At 37.9% G+C, this 18860-nt stretch overlaps 1 protein-coding gene across 1 annotated transcript in view; it reads left to right on the forward strand.

The window, feature by feature from the left end:
• Window positions 1-18860, forward strand: part of TTC39C (tetratricopeptide repeat domain 39C) — a 115796-nt gene that overhangs the window by 37703 nt on the left and 59233 nt on the right. Inside the window, exons 3-5 of the mRNA XM_036739443.1 lie at window positions 19-147; window positions 9912-10026; window positions 16333-16681. Coding sequence (XP_036595338.1) covers window positions 19-147; window positions 9912-10026; window positions 16333-16681 — 593 coding nt within the window. The remainder of the gene's footprint in view (window positions 1-18; window positions 148-9911; window positions 10027-16332; window positions 16682-18860) is intronic.

Consider the following 18860-nt stretch of genomic DNA (forward strand, 5'->3'; position numbering starts at 1 on the left):
CATTTTTATTTTTGGAAGAATGCCATGATGACATTTGAGGAAGAAAAAATGCAGTTGGCGTGTGATGACTTAAAAACAACAGAGAAATTATGTGAAAGTGAAGAAGCTGGGGTTATTGAAACCATCAAGAATAAAATCAAGAAGAATGTAAGTACAACATCATCTCAGTGATGAACTTGGCACATTTGGAAAGATTGCTGCTTGGTTCTGACATTAATTACTACTGTGCCACGCTTCTGGCAGTTAGAACACAAATTTCATATTGTTAAAAAGAGTAAGAAACTAATTTGTGTATTTATCGATCAGAACTGTTTTCTGATTAATAGAACACTTAAAAGGCACTGCCGTCTTTCAGCATATAATATTCAGTAATATGAAGATTCTGTAGATGCAAGGTGATGATTTGGCTTAAGAAGTAAGCTTCCTATTTAGAGGTATCTGTTCTACTTCCCTTGTACACTCTTTGGGTGACCCCTAAGTTTCCTTCCACCTTTCTTATGAGTTACTTACCAAGGACAGGTAGATATTTCTCGAAGTCAGCAATTTGGCATCTACACATTTGGAAATTAGGGTGGGAGAGATGGGAAGGTTTGATGTTAATTTCTCTCTTATGAATGCATTTTTAGTATTTGGATAGTCTTTATTTTCCAGTTGTTGTCCTTTGACACCTGAAGAGTATCTTTAACTAATTACTCTTAAATGAAGAAAACCTCTTCCCTATCCAATATTGTTCCTGAGATTTCAAGTGTACAAGGAAAAACTATAGGGAAACATTGCCGGGATTATTTCAGTCCATTTGTATTGATGTATTTCAAAACAAAACAAACTACTACCTAACATCATTTAAGCACTAAAATATTTTCTTCAGCACACAGCAGTAATGTGGTCATAATATGGTTTTGTGTTCTTTTTTAAAGAGGTAAATAAAAAGATAAAGTAAAAAAAATATGAACTATATTACTTTGTAAATTTGTCCAGTAGTGTGTCTCTTCAACATCTACATAGATTCTTTTAAAAAAAGTCTCTTTATTTTCCAATGTTGAGTATAGTGACTTGCATAAAATAGGTAGTTAACATTTGTTGAATTGAATTTTCAGCATGCATTTGTAATTTTTTGTTTTCTTACTGCTATTTTAAATGTACTTGTAGGATTATAAGTTAAAGTGTTGGCATATTTTAAAAAGATATTGTGGAATCCTTAGAATATATTATTAAATTTCATTTAGCCTTTTCTGTAAAACTACATTCTAGAAATATTTTCACTGTATATTTCTGTGAAAAGTTCAGAAATGTTATCCTGACTATATTTGTCGATGTTAATCACAGTAGCTAAAATCTAAAAGTTATCTGTTGATAATTTGAAACTCTTATGTCCCCTTTTCTTATTGTATAGAATTTTTATTTTTTTAATTTAGATTTATTTATTTATTTCTGGTTTTCAGCATTCACTTTTATAAGATTTTGAGTTCTAAATTCCTCCCCGCCCCAAGATGGCATTAGAATTAGAATGCATAGAATTTTTAAAAGTTTATTTTTGACTAATCTAAAATTTATAGTAATTTTTCCTATAATCATGATGTTCTTCAGTAGTCATTTCTGTAACTATTAGATAAGCTCTAACTATTTAATCTTCTTAGAATAACTTTTATAGGGTCCAGTGAGAAAAATCATTTAATGAAGAAACTCACAGATAGCTTTATGCTTTCTTGGCAATATGCAGAAGCTCTTTGTCACAGTCATTATGTTAAGCTTGTGACAAACCATTAGTCAAATTCACTCCTATTATTATTCAACCTCACAATAGTTTTATCAGAGTTAGAACACTGAGTTATTTTTCTCTAAGTAGGGTAAAAAAGTTTTTTTTTTTATAGTCATCTTCCATTTTAGTTTTGTTTCTCATTTAAATCCTCTGTTCTTGAAGCTTCAAACTCAATTCACTCTAAGGGAGAGTTTCTTAACCTGTGTCTGTGAACCTGCTTTACATACATATGTATATATATGCACACACACCTACACATATATATTGATATATATATATTGATAAATGTATTTCAGTATAACTGATTTCCTTTGTAATCCTATATATTTTGTTTTATGCATTTAAAAACATTATTCTGAGAAGGGGTCCATATCCATAGGTTTCATCAGCTTGCCAAAGGTGTATCCTTGACACAAAAATGATGAATAACTCTAATGGATTAAACTTCTTGAGAAATGTTGGTTGTTGTTTTTTTAAGGGGTATGGTCCAAGGAGGTTGTGGTGGAAATTAATTGCTTTGTAGCCAAGATTTTGCCTTTTTAGAAAAAATTGAAAAGAATCCCTGTGACAGTGAAGCCATTTAAAAAATCATGCCAGATTGCCATTTAGTACATTTGAGCACAGAAAAGATAAACATCAAAATGGAATTGCCCTCACTGCTGTGAATGAAGCTTAGCTTAGCTTCCCTTTTGTCTCCCTGCATTCTCCTAATAGACTCTCCTCTTCTGAAGGCACTCAATGGCCTTCCCAGTATTTGGGATAGAAATCTGTTGAGCTTTTAATCTTGTGACCATTAGTTGGCACCTTGGTTCTCTTACCTTCCTCACAGGATTGTTATAAGGATAACATTGAGATATATAACAAAGGTAAAACACCATTCAGGTTTGAATCATTGTCATTATTATCATTAGGATCTTTAATTTTGTTGATGCGGGTACTTCTAATGTCTTTGCAGGTTTCAACCCTTCCATGCGTTTATTGATGGTTTGAAGTGGCATGGCCAAAAATTTGATCACATGGTACTTGAACCTTGCCAGGCTTGGCTAGGTTTATTTACTGATGAATAAACACTCTAGATCAGGGGTTCTTAACCTGGGGTCCATGAACTTGTTTTTTAAATATTTTGATAAATGAAATTGTTTATTGTCTCAGGGAGGGAGGAAGGGATAGAACTTGGAACTTAAAAATTTTTAAAAATGAATGTTAAAAATTGTTTTTACGTGTAATTGGGGGAAAAGATTTAAAAATCAAATTCTGTAAAAATATTTTGATAAATGCAATTTGATATAATTTATAAACCTATATATTTTATTTATGTACTTTAAAACACGATACAAAAAATGTCTAGACTATAAGCAAAGCCTTTACAGCTTAGTGTAATAGCCAGTTGGGCTTTGCTAGGTTAGCACTCAACTGTCTGTCCCCCCATGCCATAATGAAACATAGGAATGGGGCTTTATTTCTATACATCTACAAAGATGATATGTTTTATATATTTTTAAAAGACAAGTTTAACTTGATACATGAGAGGATGGGTGTTACTCATAATTCTAATATGTGTTGCCTACCATATTCAAAACACTGTGAATGTTGATGAGGGCATACAAAAGCAAAATGGAAACAGCCCCTACCCTGAAGGAACTTCCATTCTAGTGGAGGAACAAGATGTTGAATAGGAAAACTTGATGCTTTGATGCTTAGGTTCTGTCATTTCACTGGTGTCTGTACTCCTTCCTGTGGAATTCTTGTCCATGTTTCTATAAATTTTCCATAATGGAAAGCCATACAGCATCACTTGGAGAATAGTTCAAGAGATGGGCTTTTGTTGCAGCCAGCAAGAATCATTGTGTAATTATATAATTGTATAAAACCACTTGGTAATTTCTCAAATATAATCCATTCCAAATTCCTTCCCCCAATTCTGAGGCTCAGCTCCCTGTCCATCTGTATCCAAAATCCATCTTTCTGAAATATGTATTACAGAATCATAAGATCTGAGAATTGGAAAGGACTGTGTTATGTAGCTCACTCGGTAGCATTCCTAACAAATGCAATACTCCTGGCTTGATGGAGAAATTCGCTATCTCCCAAGATCGTCTATTCAGCTTTTTAGGAATTTTTTCCCTTGTATAACAACATCTGCTTTTGTGTAACTTTAGTACGTTGCTCCTACTTTTATTTTAAGGGAAAGCAAAGCAAATCTAATACCTCGTCTCCTTGCCAGTCATTCAAGCACATAATTTATATCCAACAAATATTTATTACTTGCAAAGCAGAGTGCTAGGTCCCAAGAATACATAAAGACAAAAACCCAAGAGAGAAACCATCCTCAAGGAACTTGCGTTTTATGTACCAAGTACAGTTCATCCAAAGGTCTTTCATACTGAAACAATATTTAGAAATTCCATTCCCAGATCTATCCTGTTTTATTTTGCTATATTTCTTAAAAAGCTTTTTCTAGCAATGCTCCAGAAGTAGGTAAGACTAGAATTATACTGCTGCCACCTTTCATAGAGTCAGCATTGCATGAGAATGTGAAATTCAATTGTGCATGAGGGGGAAGACAGCCATCATCCCCCGGACTCAGCATCTCTTTATACTGAATTTCTTTATGTTCTTCATCTTACTATCTGAGAACAAACATGGTTTCCACTCTCTTCACAGTTCTTGTGGCCTTTTGAACACTCCCCAGACTGGCAGTGTTCTTCCCAAAATTCTACAAACAGAACTAAAATCAGTATTCCATATTTGATCTCACCAGGGCATACTACAACAGATTTTTTTCTCCCTTTACCAGTCCATCAAAACTCCTTCATCTCTTTCACATGATGACTGTTATGTAGCCATACTTTCCCTATCCTGTATCTGTTCAGTTGATTTTTTTTGAACCAGTGTATAGTTCTTAACATTTATTCAAATTAAACATTTATTAAGTAATAACTGTGTGCAAAGCAATATGCTAGGTACTGGTGATACAAAGACAAAAATTGAATAAATATGTCTTTACCCTCAAAGAGTTTACATTCTGCTGGGGCCATATGACATCCACACTGTACGCATGAAAGTGTGACCCATTGTTTGAGCAGCTGGGGCTGATATTAGGGAAGACTTTGTAGAGGTGGGGCACCTCATCTAGATTTGAAGTAAGAAGAGGATTTTGAAAGACAGATGAGGCAGTAGTACATACCAAAGATGGGAGACAGTTTGTATGAATGCATGGAGACAGGAGATGAAATGTTGAGGTGGGTAAACAGTTAATAGTCTAATTTTCCTGAAATGTAGAGAACATGAAGGGGAACAGTAATATAAGACATACTAATGAAGTTTAGATAGGAGCTAGATTGTATAATGGGCGGCACAGTGGATAGAGCGCAGGGCCTGGAGTCAGGATGACCCATCTTCTCCCGTGTTCAAATCTGGCCTTAGAGACTTACTAGCTATATGACTCTGGGCAAGTCACTTAACTCTTTTGGCCTTCTTCATCTGTAAAATGAGCTGGAGAAGGAAATGGCAAACCACTCCAGTATCTTTACTGAGAAAACCCCAAAGGGGATCACGAGGAGTCAGACACAACTGAAACGACTAAACAAGATTGTATGAAGCATTAAATGCCAGGCTAGACAGCCTGTATTTCATCCTAGAGCTAGTAGGGAAAAGTTTTTGAGCAGGGAAGCAATCGTCACATCTGTGCATTAGAATATTTTTGCCAGATGTCATAGATTAGATGGGAGAGAGACCAAAAACAAGGAGACCCATTAGGAGACTTATAGTAGTCTAGGCAAGAGATGTGAGTGGAAATCAAAGGACAAGTGAGAGAAATGTTGTGTAGGCAGAACCGATCGGACTTATTTAGCGAGTGATTTGGATATTAAGGCTAAGAGAGAAGGAAGAGTGGAGGATGATTCCCAGGTATGAACCTAGGTGGATAGGAGGGCGCTAGTAATCTCAATACAAACAAGAAGGTTGGGAGAAAGTGAGTGGGGGAGGGGAACATAAGTTTAGTTCTTGACATGTTCAGCTTGAGGCCCCAGGTGGAGGTGTCCAGAAAACATAAAGCGCAGGGACAGAGCCTAGGATTTAGGACAGGATCACCATGGTGTAGAGAAAGAAAGAAAAGCATGGCCCAGGGCAGCGCTTGGAGGATGGGAATTGGATGGTGATTTTTTAGCAAAGGAGGCCAAAGAAAGATCAGTCGTACAAATATAAGGAGAATCCCATAAAGAACAATATCATGGAAGCCAAAGGAAGACAGGATTTAGATAGTGGTCAATGGTATAAAAAATGGCACAATAAGGACCGAGGACAGAAATAATCAAATTTAGCAGTTGAAGTTATTGGTAATCTTTGGAAGAGCTGTTACTTCTGTTAAATTTCATTTGGGTGTTTCAGAGCTTGAATTTACGTGGCACTTTACAGTTTTACAAACTACTTTCTCTTCCTAACCCTCTGAACTAGGTAACACGAGTATTTTTATCCCCATTTTATAGATGCAGATACTGAGGCTACCCAAAATCACATAACTAGTCATTGACAGAGTCAAGACTTGAACCCAGGTCATCTGATTCCAGGTTTAGCACTCTTTCCATCATTCTAGTCTTCTATAGCGTGGCAGCTTGTTAATTGTTGAACAAAGGTCATTCCTTAAGAATAGGAACGATTTAATGTTTTCAGACAGTTTAAGAATTGCGTGATTTTTAGCACCTTCATACCACTGTTCAGATGTTATCACTACAGAAACACGATGGTGCCGTAAGGTTGAGAAACGTTCAAAAGCTCAAAAGCTTTTTTAGTACCATAAACTGCTACAACTAGCAGTCCTGGATTCTCCTGGCATAAACCTTCAAGAACCCAGGTCAATGCCACAACAAAAGAGTCATCAGGATAGGATTATTTTTGTGGAGAAGCTAATCTCTATGCCTTTTGAAATTCAGTGTCTAACTTTTATTTTGGTCAGACAGACTCTTCACATCCTGTCTTATGACATCTAAGAAACCACAGATAGAAGAAAATTTGCCCTTCAGACTGCAGTAGGAATTAGTAACAATTCTTTTTTTTCCCATATTAGAGGGTGGATGACAACGATGAGAAGGCTATTACCTCCACCCTTTTTATTACAGGGCAGTTTTGAGGGGTGTTGGACAGAACCCAAATGTCCACAGTGAAGTGTTTTTTAAATTTTAAATTTTTTACAGAACAGCTTGTTAAAAATTAGTTTCCTTCTATGGAGCTTTGTGGTCAGTCTTGGGTCCCCAAGTCCTTTTCTCCTGCTTTCCCACAGTCTCTCCAAGAACCAAATTGAGCCTAAAGCTTGAGTTTCTTCCAAACTGACCCTCAGGCCAGCTCCTTCTTTCATTTGGGCAACGGACGCTTCTGTGTTGAAGCTTGGGAGTATTTTTGGTGGTGGTCCCACTATTAATTAAAGAAACAGAGAAAGGAGAGAGACAGGTAGAGTCTCTGGGAATGGAAGGACAAGAAAGAATATTAGTCATACCGGCGCTTTTGATCATTAAGCCCCATCCCTCACATCCTGTCAGAGAAGCATAATAAGATGATGCTTAACAAAGAAACCCGAAGTTGAGGAATTGTTCACAGATGCCTATTTCTGCCTTACCCACATTATATCTTGGTTTAAATTTCATAAGAGAAGCTTTAATTCTCCATGTTTAGTTGCAAACTTATAGACCGCATCTTGTTTTCATCTTTAGAAAATAATATCCCTCCTCGTGTACCACTCGCAAGCATGTTTGCTGTGAAAGGAGGCAGCCAGGAGTCTCCAGGGATAGAGTCAGGAAGAATCTAGGTGGAATGTGGCCTCAGGCGCTCCCTAGCCACGTGACCTCGGGCGGTTCTTTTAGCTTCTGTTTGCCTTAGTTTTCTCACCTGTAAAATAGGAGTAAGGATGACACCTGACTGGAAGGGTGTTGGGAGGATCCGATGCCTACCCCTTATTACTGTTATTATGGTTGCTAATACACAGGCATTCATACAATACTTTAAGGTTTGTAAATGATGGCGTGTATCATCTGATCCTCCTGGTGACCTGGACAGGTAGATGCTGTCCTCATTCCCGTTTTACAGGTGCTCACATTCACACAGGATTTGAACTCAGTTCTTCCTGACTACAGTTTCCACACTCCACCTGCTATACTACTTAGCTGTCCCCTACCAGACAGTATTTGTAATCCCCTTCAGCTGTAGTCACCCTGCCCTGAGCATGTATGCCTGTGGCAGAGCCTTCAGAGACATCAGGTCTCTCCCCTTTGCACCACCATGAGGAGACACCAGAGTAGGACTTTGTGGAGGGAGAGGGGACATTGGTATAGTAAGTGGAAAATCTTGCTTTTATGATACAGATCTAAGTTATAGGGGCCCCTTCCCTACCTCCCCACCTTACTAAAAGTACATAGTTGGGGGGGAGGTGAATTTTAATTTCAACTAAGCATTCATTTCCCTTTATGAATTTTCCAAAGTTTCTTTTTAAGGCTAGGCTAGTTTTTTTTTTTTTAACTCAGTCATCCATTAGATTCCTAGGCATTTCCATCCTAACTGCACATACTCTGCAACCTCTTAGCTACCTGTAATATCAGTTAAGTAGAGATTTTCTTACTGTTTTAAAATGATTAAGTGTCTTTGATTGAGTCTTACTAGGTGCTAAGCCCCAGGCCCAAATCCCTATCTATTAGGTGCTAAGCCTATGTGGGCTTGAATTAGTAACTAAGGTGGGGCTCCAGGTGGAGCCAATGAAGGGAGGTCTGATTATATCTTCGCTCCCAAGTAGGCCCAAAACCCCTAGCTATTAGGTGCTAAGTCGATGTGGGCGTGAAGCCCTCAAGGTCCTAGGGGGAGGTACTACCTCCAGAGCCAATAGTAAGAGCTTAAGTTCTGGTCACTCAGATGACGTTTGATGACTGCTGAAGAGTCCATAAAAAGGGAAAGCAGAGCTTTTTGCTTGGGGCTTTCACTCGTGCTGATGTGGAGACTCTGGGCAGCTGTTGCTAAGAGCCCTCCAGCTTGTAAACCTGGATGTTTGGACTTGGTTTTCTTGGTAACTATGAATTGTATTTGGTCTGTTGATGTCTGTAATTTGTTGGTATTTGCTCTGAAGTTCAGGGTGCTGGCTTTTTCCCCTGAACTAAGTGAATGATATTTGCATGCTGGATTAAATTGAGATTAACCCCTCAACGTTGCTTTTCTTAGTAAAGCAAATCAAAATCAAAAGAATCTGGGCTTGCAGCTTTCTGTGAGCTGGTTGTTGTTGGTTTTACACCCCCACAGTAGCTGCTAGCAGGATTGTTGAAACACTACCAAGAGCCAGGTTACTATAGGATCATGAACTGACTTTAGCATAAGCCTAAAGGAAACATAATCAGGGTGGCAAATATTTCAAATTAACTTTTAGATTCTTTACTCTGAGTATTTATTTGTACCATCATTTCCCTCTTTTAGCTTTGCAGAAATGAGAATTGACTGTTTAACAAAAAGGTAAAGAAACCGAGAGCTGCAACATTAGAATGATTTTTTTTGGCAGGGCAATTGGGATTAAGTGACTTGCCCAAGGTCACACAGCTAGTAAATGTGTCAAGTGTCTGAGGCCTGATTTGAACTCGGGTCCTCCTGACTCCAGGGCCGGTGCTCTACTCTCTGTTCCACCTAGCTGCCCCGACATTAGAATGATTAAGCCTGACCCCAGAGAAGACATATAAGAAGCAATCCCACTCCCCTTCTATAGACTTAGAACACTGGGAAGTAATAAAAAAACAAACATGTTAATAAAAATTTATTCTTATAAACAAGGTAAAGAAAGATATGCAGACTTGAATAGATTCACTTTTATTTAAATTATTTAAATTATTAAATTATTTAAATTCACTTTTAGTTATATAATGTTTTGATATATTTCCTTCTAATCTTATAAATTTGGCTAGATATTCCATAGGCAACACTCTTAAAATAACAAGTCGTGTCAATGGAGCTGTAAAATGTAAAACACTTAAATTATGACACATTTTTGAGCAATTATGTTTCACAATTCTAATTTTGGAATTGTTTCATTCAGTAAAAAGAAAAGATATCTCAAAAGGGTAGTGTATAGGATTGCTAATTTTATGTTTTATTATGACATTGCCTTTCCTTTTTTGCATTATTCAAACAGGTTGATGCCCGAAAATCTGCACCATCTATGGTTGATCGACTTCAGAGGCAAATAATTATAGCAGACTGTCAGGTTTACTTGGCTGTACTTTCTTTTGTGAAACAAGAGTTGTCAGGTAATGCTGAAACATTTTTAACATTTTACTCCATTTCAGTGGATAAATTATCAATAGGACTCTGCTTTTTAGAAAGCTACCTATTTCAGCCTCTGAAAATATACCAGATGTTTCTTCTTATTACTTAAGAAAGGTAAACCAAACACACAAGCAAATACTTCGCAAAACAGCCATAGTAGCTGCACGTCTCTGCTTCATCCTCTTGTCTCAGCAATGTTTACCAAGGGTGGGGAACCTTGGGCCTCAAGGCCCTTTAGGTCCTCAAGTGTGGCCCTTTGACTGACTCCAAACTTCACAGAACAGATCCTTTTATTAAAGATTAATAAATTAAATTAAAGGATTTATTAGTCCTTTATTAAGAAAATCTCTTCATATTGGTGATGAAAGTAGAGATGGCCATTGTCTTCTGTTTCATACTTAGTTTCTGTATGGAAAACAGTATGGTGTTATGAACCTTAAAAATGAGAAATTACTGGTTGGAGCTCTGTCTTTAGGATATAGATTTTGAAGGCTGAAAAAAGACATTACTGATAATCTAGTTTCCTTGAATGAAGAACATTTTTATTTTCATTTTAAAAATATAAACATCTCTTTTTTGTTTGATCATAGAAAAGTTCTATGTGCTTCTTCCCTTTACCCATCCAAGAGAATCAGATTTCCTAACCAGAAAGTAATGTCTAAATTTAGCAAAATAAACTACTTTTTCAAATATTCATTGTCAAGGGCTTATTCAATACCGCAAGCAAAAACCTATCTCACAAATAGGCAAAAACCCTTTGACAAGAAAAATCTAATACTAAATTTTATTTTAAAATGGTGAAGGATATTTTGATGGTTAGTTGAGATACAAACTTTCCTCATCCTACAATGTTCTGAAGTCATTTTCATACATTATTTGAAGAATCAAAGATGTTTGGCTTCTATTCTAGTATATTAATACCATAAAACTTTGACATTTCACTAACATGGATGCAACCTGCCCTTGTTAGATCTTTTCATTTTCATCATCTCAAATCTCTTCCAGTATACTTGTCCGATGAAGGGCCTACAAATCAGAAGACGTGGACGCTGCACTGGGCTGCAAAAAGGGAATAGTACAATATTATTTTAAAATTAACCATTTTCCTTTATCCACTACAGTGTACTAGAAATGAAAGAGTAATAGAATTTATCAGGAATTCTTTACTCAAAAACAGGACACTAAAGTCTGCTCTGTAGGGTTCTCATACTAAGCTTGTAAACCTTCCTTTTTTTTTCCTTCTGATACTTAAAAGTCCCTTGGAAAGAAAGCTGCTTTTAGACAGAAGTTGAGGCAAGAGTTAATTATTTCATCAGTCTTGGTTTTTTGCAGGATCAGTTCATTTGAGTTATATTTAGTCTTTGCTGTTTTGACAATGTACCTACCTGGTTCTTTCTGCAGCTAAACAACCTTGTATGGATGTTGAAATGAAATTGTGACAGACAAGACATTCTCAGATTCCAACAAAAATAGCTTTCTGCTGAGTACCTTCACATATATTTCAAAGCAGCAATATGCATAATAGAAATGTGCTTAACTTGCCTGTCAGTAGCCCACTGGGCTACCATTTTATTTTCTTTTATGATGATTTTGTGTTTTGGGATTTTTTCTTAGGTGTTTTTTGAATGGACATTTTTCCTATGAGATGTCATCCTCCCAGGCATGGCAGTATTCAGGTGTTTGTTACGGGAGTTCCTCTCTTCTCTCTGGAGGGGTGGGCAAGCTAGGGAGGTATGGAAGCGTGTTCCCAGCCTCCGTGGATAAGGCGACTTGGCCACCAGGCAAGATGAGCAGTGGGTAGTGGCATAAGGGGACCATGTGGCCAGAATAGTAGTAATAATATTCACTCACGTTTTTGTACGTTATATTTTAAAGTTATTCTTATGCCAATCTTGTGGGGTTACAGAGAAGTGGTGTGGTAATCGTCATCTTCCTTGTTGCCCAAGATCTCACAGCTTTGTTTATTGTTGTTATTTTTCATCCAGGAGAGGTGGAAATACAAATAGAAAATGAATACAAAATAAAAATCTAAAATCTGGTGACCTGAGTGAGTAGCCTTCTATCCAGGGTCGCCTTCCCTTCTTTATGGTTCCTTGGCCCTTGTGGGAAGAGTCAGTCTCTGGGGTGTGAGGATAGTTATGGGCCGGGGAGTGTAGGGAGGGTTTCACCCAATCCCTACCTGGGAAGCAGGGTAGCTACGGGGAGGGTATGGCCAGAGAAGGGTGTGACGGACTGGGACTCAGGTGGAAGAATAGAGAGGCCAGGGCTCCAGAACAAAAGAGAAAGGCTTGTGGTAATTAGGGATGGAGTGAGGACTGACGTTCAGGGTGCCTGATCTCTTAGACGGTCCTTTTTGCGCTGTACCATGCTTAGTCTCTTGTGAGGTTGGGTCTTGGGCAGGAGGAGGGGATTCATGATAGGGATTGGTTCCAAAGACACCTGTTGGCCAAGGGACATTGAAGACTGTAGGGAAAGAAGTTTGCTACCAGACAGCCAAAAAACCACTCAGATAAATGGTTTTATCCTATAATGTGGGTGGAGGGCATTTGGAGGAATACCTGTGGTAAGTATGCTAGGACACAGATACAACAGTATTTGTAGTGTAGGCAGCTAGATGGTTTTCTGGAGAAAGTACTGAGTTCAAATCCTGCCTCAGACACTTAGTAGCCGTGTGACCCTGGGCAAGTGACTTTATTTCTCTCAGCCTCATTTTCCTCATCAGTAAAGTGAGGTTAATAGTAGCATCTTCCTAACAGGGTTGTTGTTTATCTCAATGAGATAACATATGTAAAGTGCTTTTGCAAACCCTTAAAGCATTACATAGATGCTAATTATATAATTAATCAATAATGTTTGTAAAGTGCCTACTATGTGCCAAGAGCTGAGGTTATTGTTATTAATCGCAGTGGTAGCAGTAGATTCATCATCCTACCCCCTTTTCCCTCAGCCTCCACCCCCCATCCCACTCAGTCACCATAAAAATTTAGTAATGTCAGTGTATCTTGATATGTTGATTTCACAATTAAAACCTCTACCCGTTACCATCAAAGGGAACAGAGACCCCAGTCCTGCTTCCTAGCTAGCTTGGGCCATGACTTTATTCCAACCAACTAGGCAGATTGTCTGTGGTGTTCTGTTTGTGCCAATGAGTCATCCCACTGGTACAGCCTTTCAGGAGCTGAGGGACTGATTGTATGTGACATTTCAGAGGGGCATCTCATCATTAAGAGATGAGAACAGAGTGTGGGGGGGGGCGGGGGCGGGGAGGAGACAGGTTATCGCCCGTTCCCTCACCGCTGCTGTGTGGTGAGTGTGACATCACTAACTGCATTGCTGCACACAACTGGCCTTGCAGGTTTTGTTCTGTAAGCTGCAGTACTCTTGAATATGCAGTACAAACTGAGACTGGTCTGAAGTTCCCTCAGTCTCCATCTGGCCGAGCTTTGCTGTGTTTAGAATTTTATGGAATCATAATTATGGAAACAGTGCAGTGAGAAGGTTATCATAGCCCCAAACTGTACTTAGGCACTACCATAAATAGTAAGAATAAAATGTTCCTTTATATGAAAAAAATTTTATTTTGAATTTCATTGCAACCAGTTCTTTGTCTAAAATTGCTTAGATCTAAATTTAGGGTTCTGTTTACCAGCCTACAGTTGAGAGCAGTAAAATTTGTGGAATTTTATTATTTTTATGTGTTTTCAGTAACAAAAAAGTTGTGATGTTAGATTCTATAATAGGCTCTATTCATTTCATTTTCATTTTAAAGTGGATTTTACTTTTTTAAAGGGATCTCTATGAAATATGCACAATGATGAGATTTCCTTTTTTGAGGGGGGCAGGATAATATTCCTACTGTTTCTACCCTTTTCTGGGCTCTTATTACTTCCAGGTGGAATAATTTTAGCAAACCTCCTATCTGACCTCTTTTGTCCCTTTCCATTCTGTCTTGCATACACTGCTGTGAAAGTAATTGTCCATAAACATTCTTTTTGTCATGTCCCTCTTCTGTTTAGAGGCCAGTCGGAGTTGGCTTTTTCCTACTATATCAAGAACATACTCTTCTGCCTGGCTTTCAAAATTCTCCATGCTCTGGGCCCACCCTTTCTCTAATCTGTTTTTATCCTGCTTTCCAACATGTACCCTCTAAACACCTGGGAGCACACTATGTTGGCCTGATAACATCTTTTATTGCCTCCACAAAAACATAACGTTAAAGTAATATTATAGTGGGGCAGATGGTTCTATCAGAATGGTGATGAGCTGTGGTCATCTGCAGGCTGCCCTCTGGACCTTCTCCACCATGCTCCAAGCTTTTCTTCACCCTTCAGCCATGGAATTCACATCTTGGAAGTACCCTCTTCCCCTGAGGCCTCTCCCTCTGATTGAATATTTCCTCCCAGAATTTCCAGTGAGATATGTCCAATGAGATAATATTTGTAAAGGACTTTCCACAATGCCTATCATCATGTTATTGCAAAATGACACTGGTTGAGGCCGTGGCACAAGTATGCCAGTGTTTGTTGGCAATTTTAGCAATTTAGTGTAATTAGCAGTTAATTATTTGCTGTTTTACATTGTTCATTTTTAGTTTCATGTGCATTTGTGTCTTCCCAATTGTTAACTCTTTGAGGGCATAAAACTGCCCTTTAAATCTCGGTGCTAAATGCAGTTTGCATAATTCTTACTCAGCACATAGTTGCTTGGCTAACAATTTTAGGTTTTTATAAATCTTCAGGTTCAAGCATTTTATTTGTACCTCATTCTTTCACATTTTCAAGCCTGCTTTTTAAATTTTGGATTTATTTGTTTCTTATTTGCTAATCTTTTGCCACCTTTTAATTAATCATCTTTTTCATCTGTATGTACTTGTGATAATTGTCATTTTGAGATCTGCTTTCTTTAGGTTGCAGACGTATTACATTATTTTGGCTGTTCTTTTTTTTTTTTTTTGGCGCTCTCATTAAGGAGGGAAAAATAATCTAGTACTTTGTGGGCCCATTTATCTCTTTTCCTTCGTTCTTCTGACACACAGATGTGGTAAAAGAACATTAGTCTTAGAATCAAGAGACCTATGTTTGAATCCCAGTTCCATCACTCATTTACTGTGTGCCCACAGGCAAGTCACTGGACCTGTTTAAGTGGGAATAATGATACTTACATTATGTGCTTCATGGTGTTGTGAGAAAAGTGCATTATAGTACTGTATAAATTTGAAGTATTTTTTGTAAATTTTGTTCTAAAAAGACTCATACATCAATAACCTATAACTTTTAGACTGGATGTATTATTAATGTTGACCCCCACAGGAGACATGATAATCATTGGTTAGTGAACTGGTGTCTCCAAATGAAATAGAATGCCAGTTCTTTCATCCATTCTTGGTCACCTGAATTCTTAATAAAATTTTCCTGAAACTTGAAAGTATTTTTGTCTCTCCTTGCACAAAGCCATTGATTTCATCCTTCTCCCTGTGTTTCCCATTGATCACAAGTCTGTAGTGTGTACATTTTTGCTAGTTACTACTTTGCAGATGAGGAAAGTATATACATTTGCCCCATAACTACCACTGAAATTCCTTACAAAGATATCCTCTTCCCTGAATTTGTGTTATGGAAGTGATCATCAGAGTCAAACTTTTAAAGATTCAAATTGCCTTTTTCTTTACTCATAAAAATGTTATTGGGGAAGGGCCCATGCCAAAAGCCCACCTCTGGATGGTGTGATGTGTTATGCACCTGTTAGTATTTTTGTTGCCTTCTTGGTGGCTCGTGTTTTGAGCTACATTCTGGTAAAGTAAAAGTATATAGCAACATAGTGGGGGAATCTTGAAAGTAATAGTAGGAAAAGAGCTTATTCCTTGGACTCTCTTGTCGCTGGACATCCTTTTTGAATGAGAAGTCTGTGTGTGACATACATGCAGGGAATAAGGGTGTGTGAAAAGACGCTAATATTGTAGACTGGAAAAAAAAGCATCAAACCAACAATTTAGATTGTGTACCCACAACTTAAGTGATCACATATGGAATTTTGACTATTTTAATATTTAAAGCGAAAAACTTTGGGTAGTCTTCGTATGAAATTTGGAATCTACTGTATTTTAATATTTAAAATGAAACACTTTGGATAGTCTTCATATGAAATTTGGAATCCATGCTGTTCCCTCTTAAAAATTGGCCTGGTTTTCATGTTGGCTGTAAATATGTAATACTGAAAGTTCTCATAACTGCTCTTATATTCAGAATATGGTAATTTATACTTTAAAAACCAATTTTTTTTTCTCTTAGCATACATAAAAGGTGGATGGATCCTTAGAAAAGCCTGGAAAATCTACAACAAATGCTACGTAGACATCAATGCTCTACAAGAACTGTATCAGAAAAAGCTAACCGAGGAACCCTCTGATGCTGCAAATGATAACCACGTTGCTGTGGAAGGGGTATCAGAGGAATCTCTAAATAGACTGAAAGGGGCTGTTAGCTTTGGATATGGACTGTTTCATCTCTGTATATCTATGGTGCCCCCAAACCTTCTCAAAATCATCAACCTGCTGGGTTTTCCTGGAGACCGACTGCAAGGCCTTTCTTCATTGATGTATGCCAGTGAAAGTAAGGACATGAAGGCTCCTTTAGCTACGTGAGTAGCTATATTGCAATGCTTTGGTAGATATTCTAGTGTTGAAAGTAAGTAAGCTACAATCAAAGATGAGACTTTAAAGGAAACAGCAGGTGAAACAATCAGCTGTTTGACACAATGTGATGCCTTATAAAACTTGTCACGTCATTGGTGGCTTTTACTCTGTTGGAGGATCCTGTAATGGAGACTTTTAGGTAGACCATTCACTCTCTTAAAATGCTAATGAGGATTTTAATTGTACTTTAATCTGGTTAAGTGAAGCAGTCATAAAATCAGAGACTTAGAGCTGGAAAGGCAGCACCACCTTAGAGGCCCTCTAGAGCAGCTTCTCATTTTACAATTTCAAATGCTTTTTGGAGTTGTACAAATACTGTGTTTTTGAGATTAGCTTCCCTGATTTGGGTTTGAAATTGTGAAAGTTCATTATAAATTTTTACATGTTCCTAAGAATTCTGCACTTCCAGAGACTTGAAATGTTTGGAAATCTAGTTCTGTGTCACATTAATCAGCGAGCTGGTGTCATAAGTATGATCGACATTTTACACATCAGTCAAACTCAGCCATATTATTTTATTCTGTCGGTGCAATAAATGGAAACACAGGTGCTGGAACAGGTGGGTGGAGAAGCTGCTTCTCTCCAGCTAGAACAAAGGGTTATTAGGCAAGTCTCTTAATTCTGTGAGTCGCCAGTGACATCATTGAAGGTTGTCTTTGGGAAATTGACTGTCAATTGACATAAAATAATGATACAAGAGAACTTCTTTCTAGAGTTACACTTTACCCTTACCTGTCAAATACCTCAGATAAGGCAAAGCTATCAAAGGAAGCCTTTCTGAATTATTGATTTAAATACAATGCCTGGCACCTTGTAAGTGCTTAATAATGCTTGTTGACTGACTAACATGCAAGAGAATTTGCTCTCTAATTCAAGATTCTTATTTATTTACATGATGTAGTGGATAGGACTGGCTGAAGCCAGGAAGAACGGGGTTCAAGGCTTGCCTCTGACATATAACTGTCTGTGTGACTCCAGGCAAATTATTTATCCTTTCCATGTTCTATGCAATACTGTGTTACACTCTTATATCTATGCAATTCTCTGAGACTCTTAAGTTGAGAGAAGGGGCCGGACCTGTGTTGGTAAAGGGAGTTTCTGCCCATGCCCGTGAAATCATCCCTATTTTGCTATCATTTTGAAAAGTATTTACCAATACAGTCCTGTGAAAATAATAGAAACCATAGACTTACATTCACTAAATCTGAGTTGAAAGGAACCCTAGAAGTCTTCTAGCCCAACCCATGCCTGAGAGGATTGCCTGCTGTCATTTATCCTACAAGTGGTTATCCTGTCTCTGCATCAGAACCTCCAGGGAGGAGGAACCCACCACCTCAGAGGCAGCCCAGTCCACTTGTGGGATAACTTTAACAATTCAGTTTTGGCTGACATTGAGGCTGGATTCTCTCTGTAACTTCCAACCATTGCTTCTGGTTCTTATCTCCAGGCTTAGCTAGGGAGAGTGTGGTTCCTTTTCTACTTGACAGTCCATCAAATGCTTGAATAGAGCTATTACGTCCCTCAAGCTTTTTCTTCTCTGGGTTAACATCCCCAGTTCTTTCAACTGATCCTTATATGACATGAACTGAAGGCCCTTCACCGTCCCATTTGCTCTCTTCTCCAATGTGACAATGTCCTTCCTAATCTGGGATGACCAGAATTTGGCACAGTATTCCAAATGTGACCCAATCAGGGTAGAACACAGCAGTACCTTCTTATTCCTGGAAGCTAGGCAGCTCACAATGGCACTTCCTCTTTTTGCTTGCTTATTCATGTGGACCCCATTGATTTTGAAGTTTTAATGAACTCATCCTATCCCATATCTGAATAGTCCTTTGCACTGATCGAACAAACAAGCTAGTAATGGAAAAACAATTGTCAGAGAGATACTTGTTCTTCTTAAGAAAACAGACTAAACCTTCTAGAATTTTGTGGAAAGTGGAAAGATCAGTGGATTTGGAATGAGAAGACTTAAATCAAGTCCCAACCCCGCCATTGAACTACCTGTATGACCATTAACCTCTCTATGCCTCAGTTTCTCTATTGGTTCAGTGGGGATGCTAATATTTGCACTACCTACTTCTCGCTATTGTTGTGAGGAAAGTGTTTTTACATATTTTAGAG

Source organism: Trichosurus vulpecula, chromosome 1, assembly GCF_011100635.1.
Source record: "Trichosurus vulpecula isolate mTriVul1 chromosome 1, mTriVul1.pri, whole genome shotgun sequence".
Classification (NCBI taxonomy): Eukaryota; Metazoa; Chordata; class Mammalia; order Diprotodontia; family Phalangeridae; genus Trichosurus; species Trichosurus vulpecula.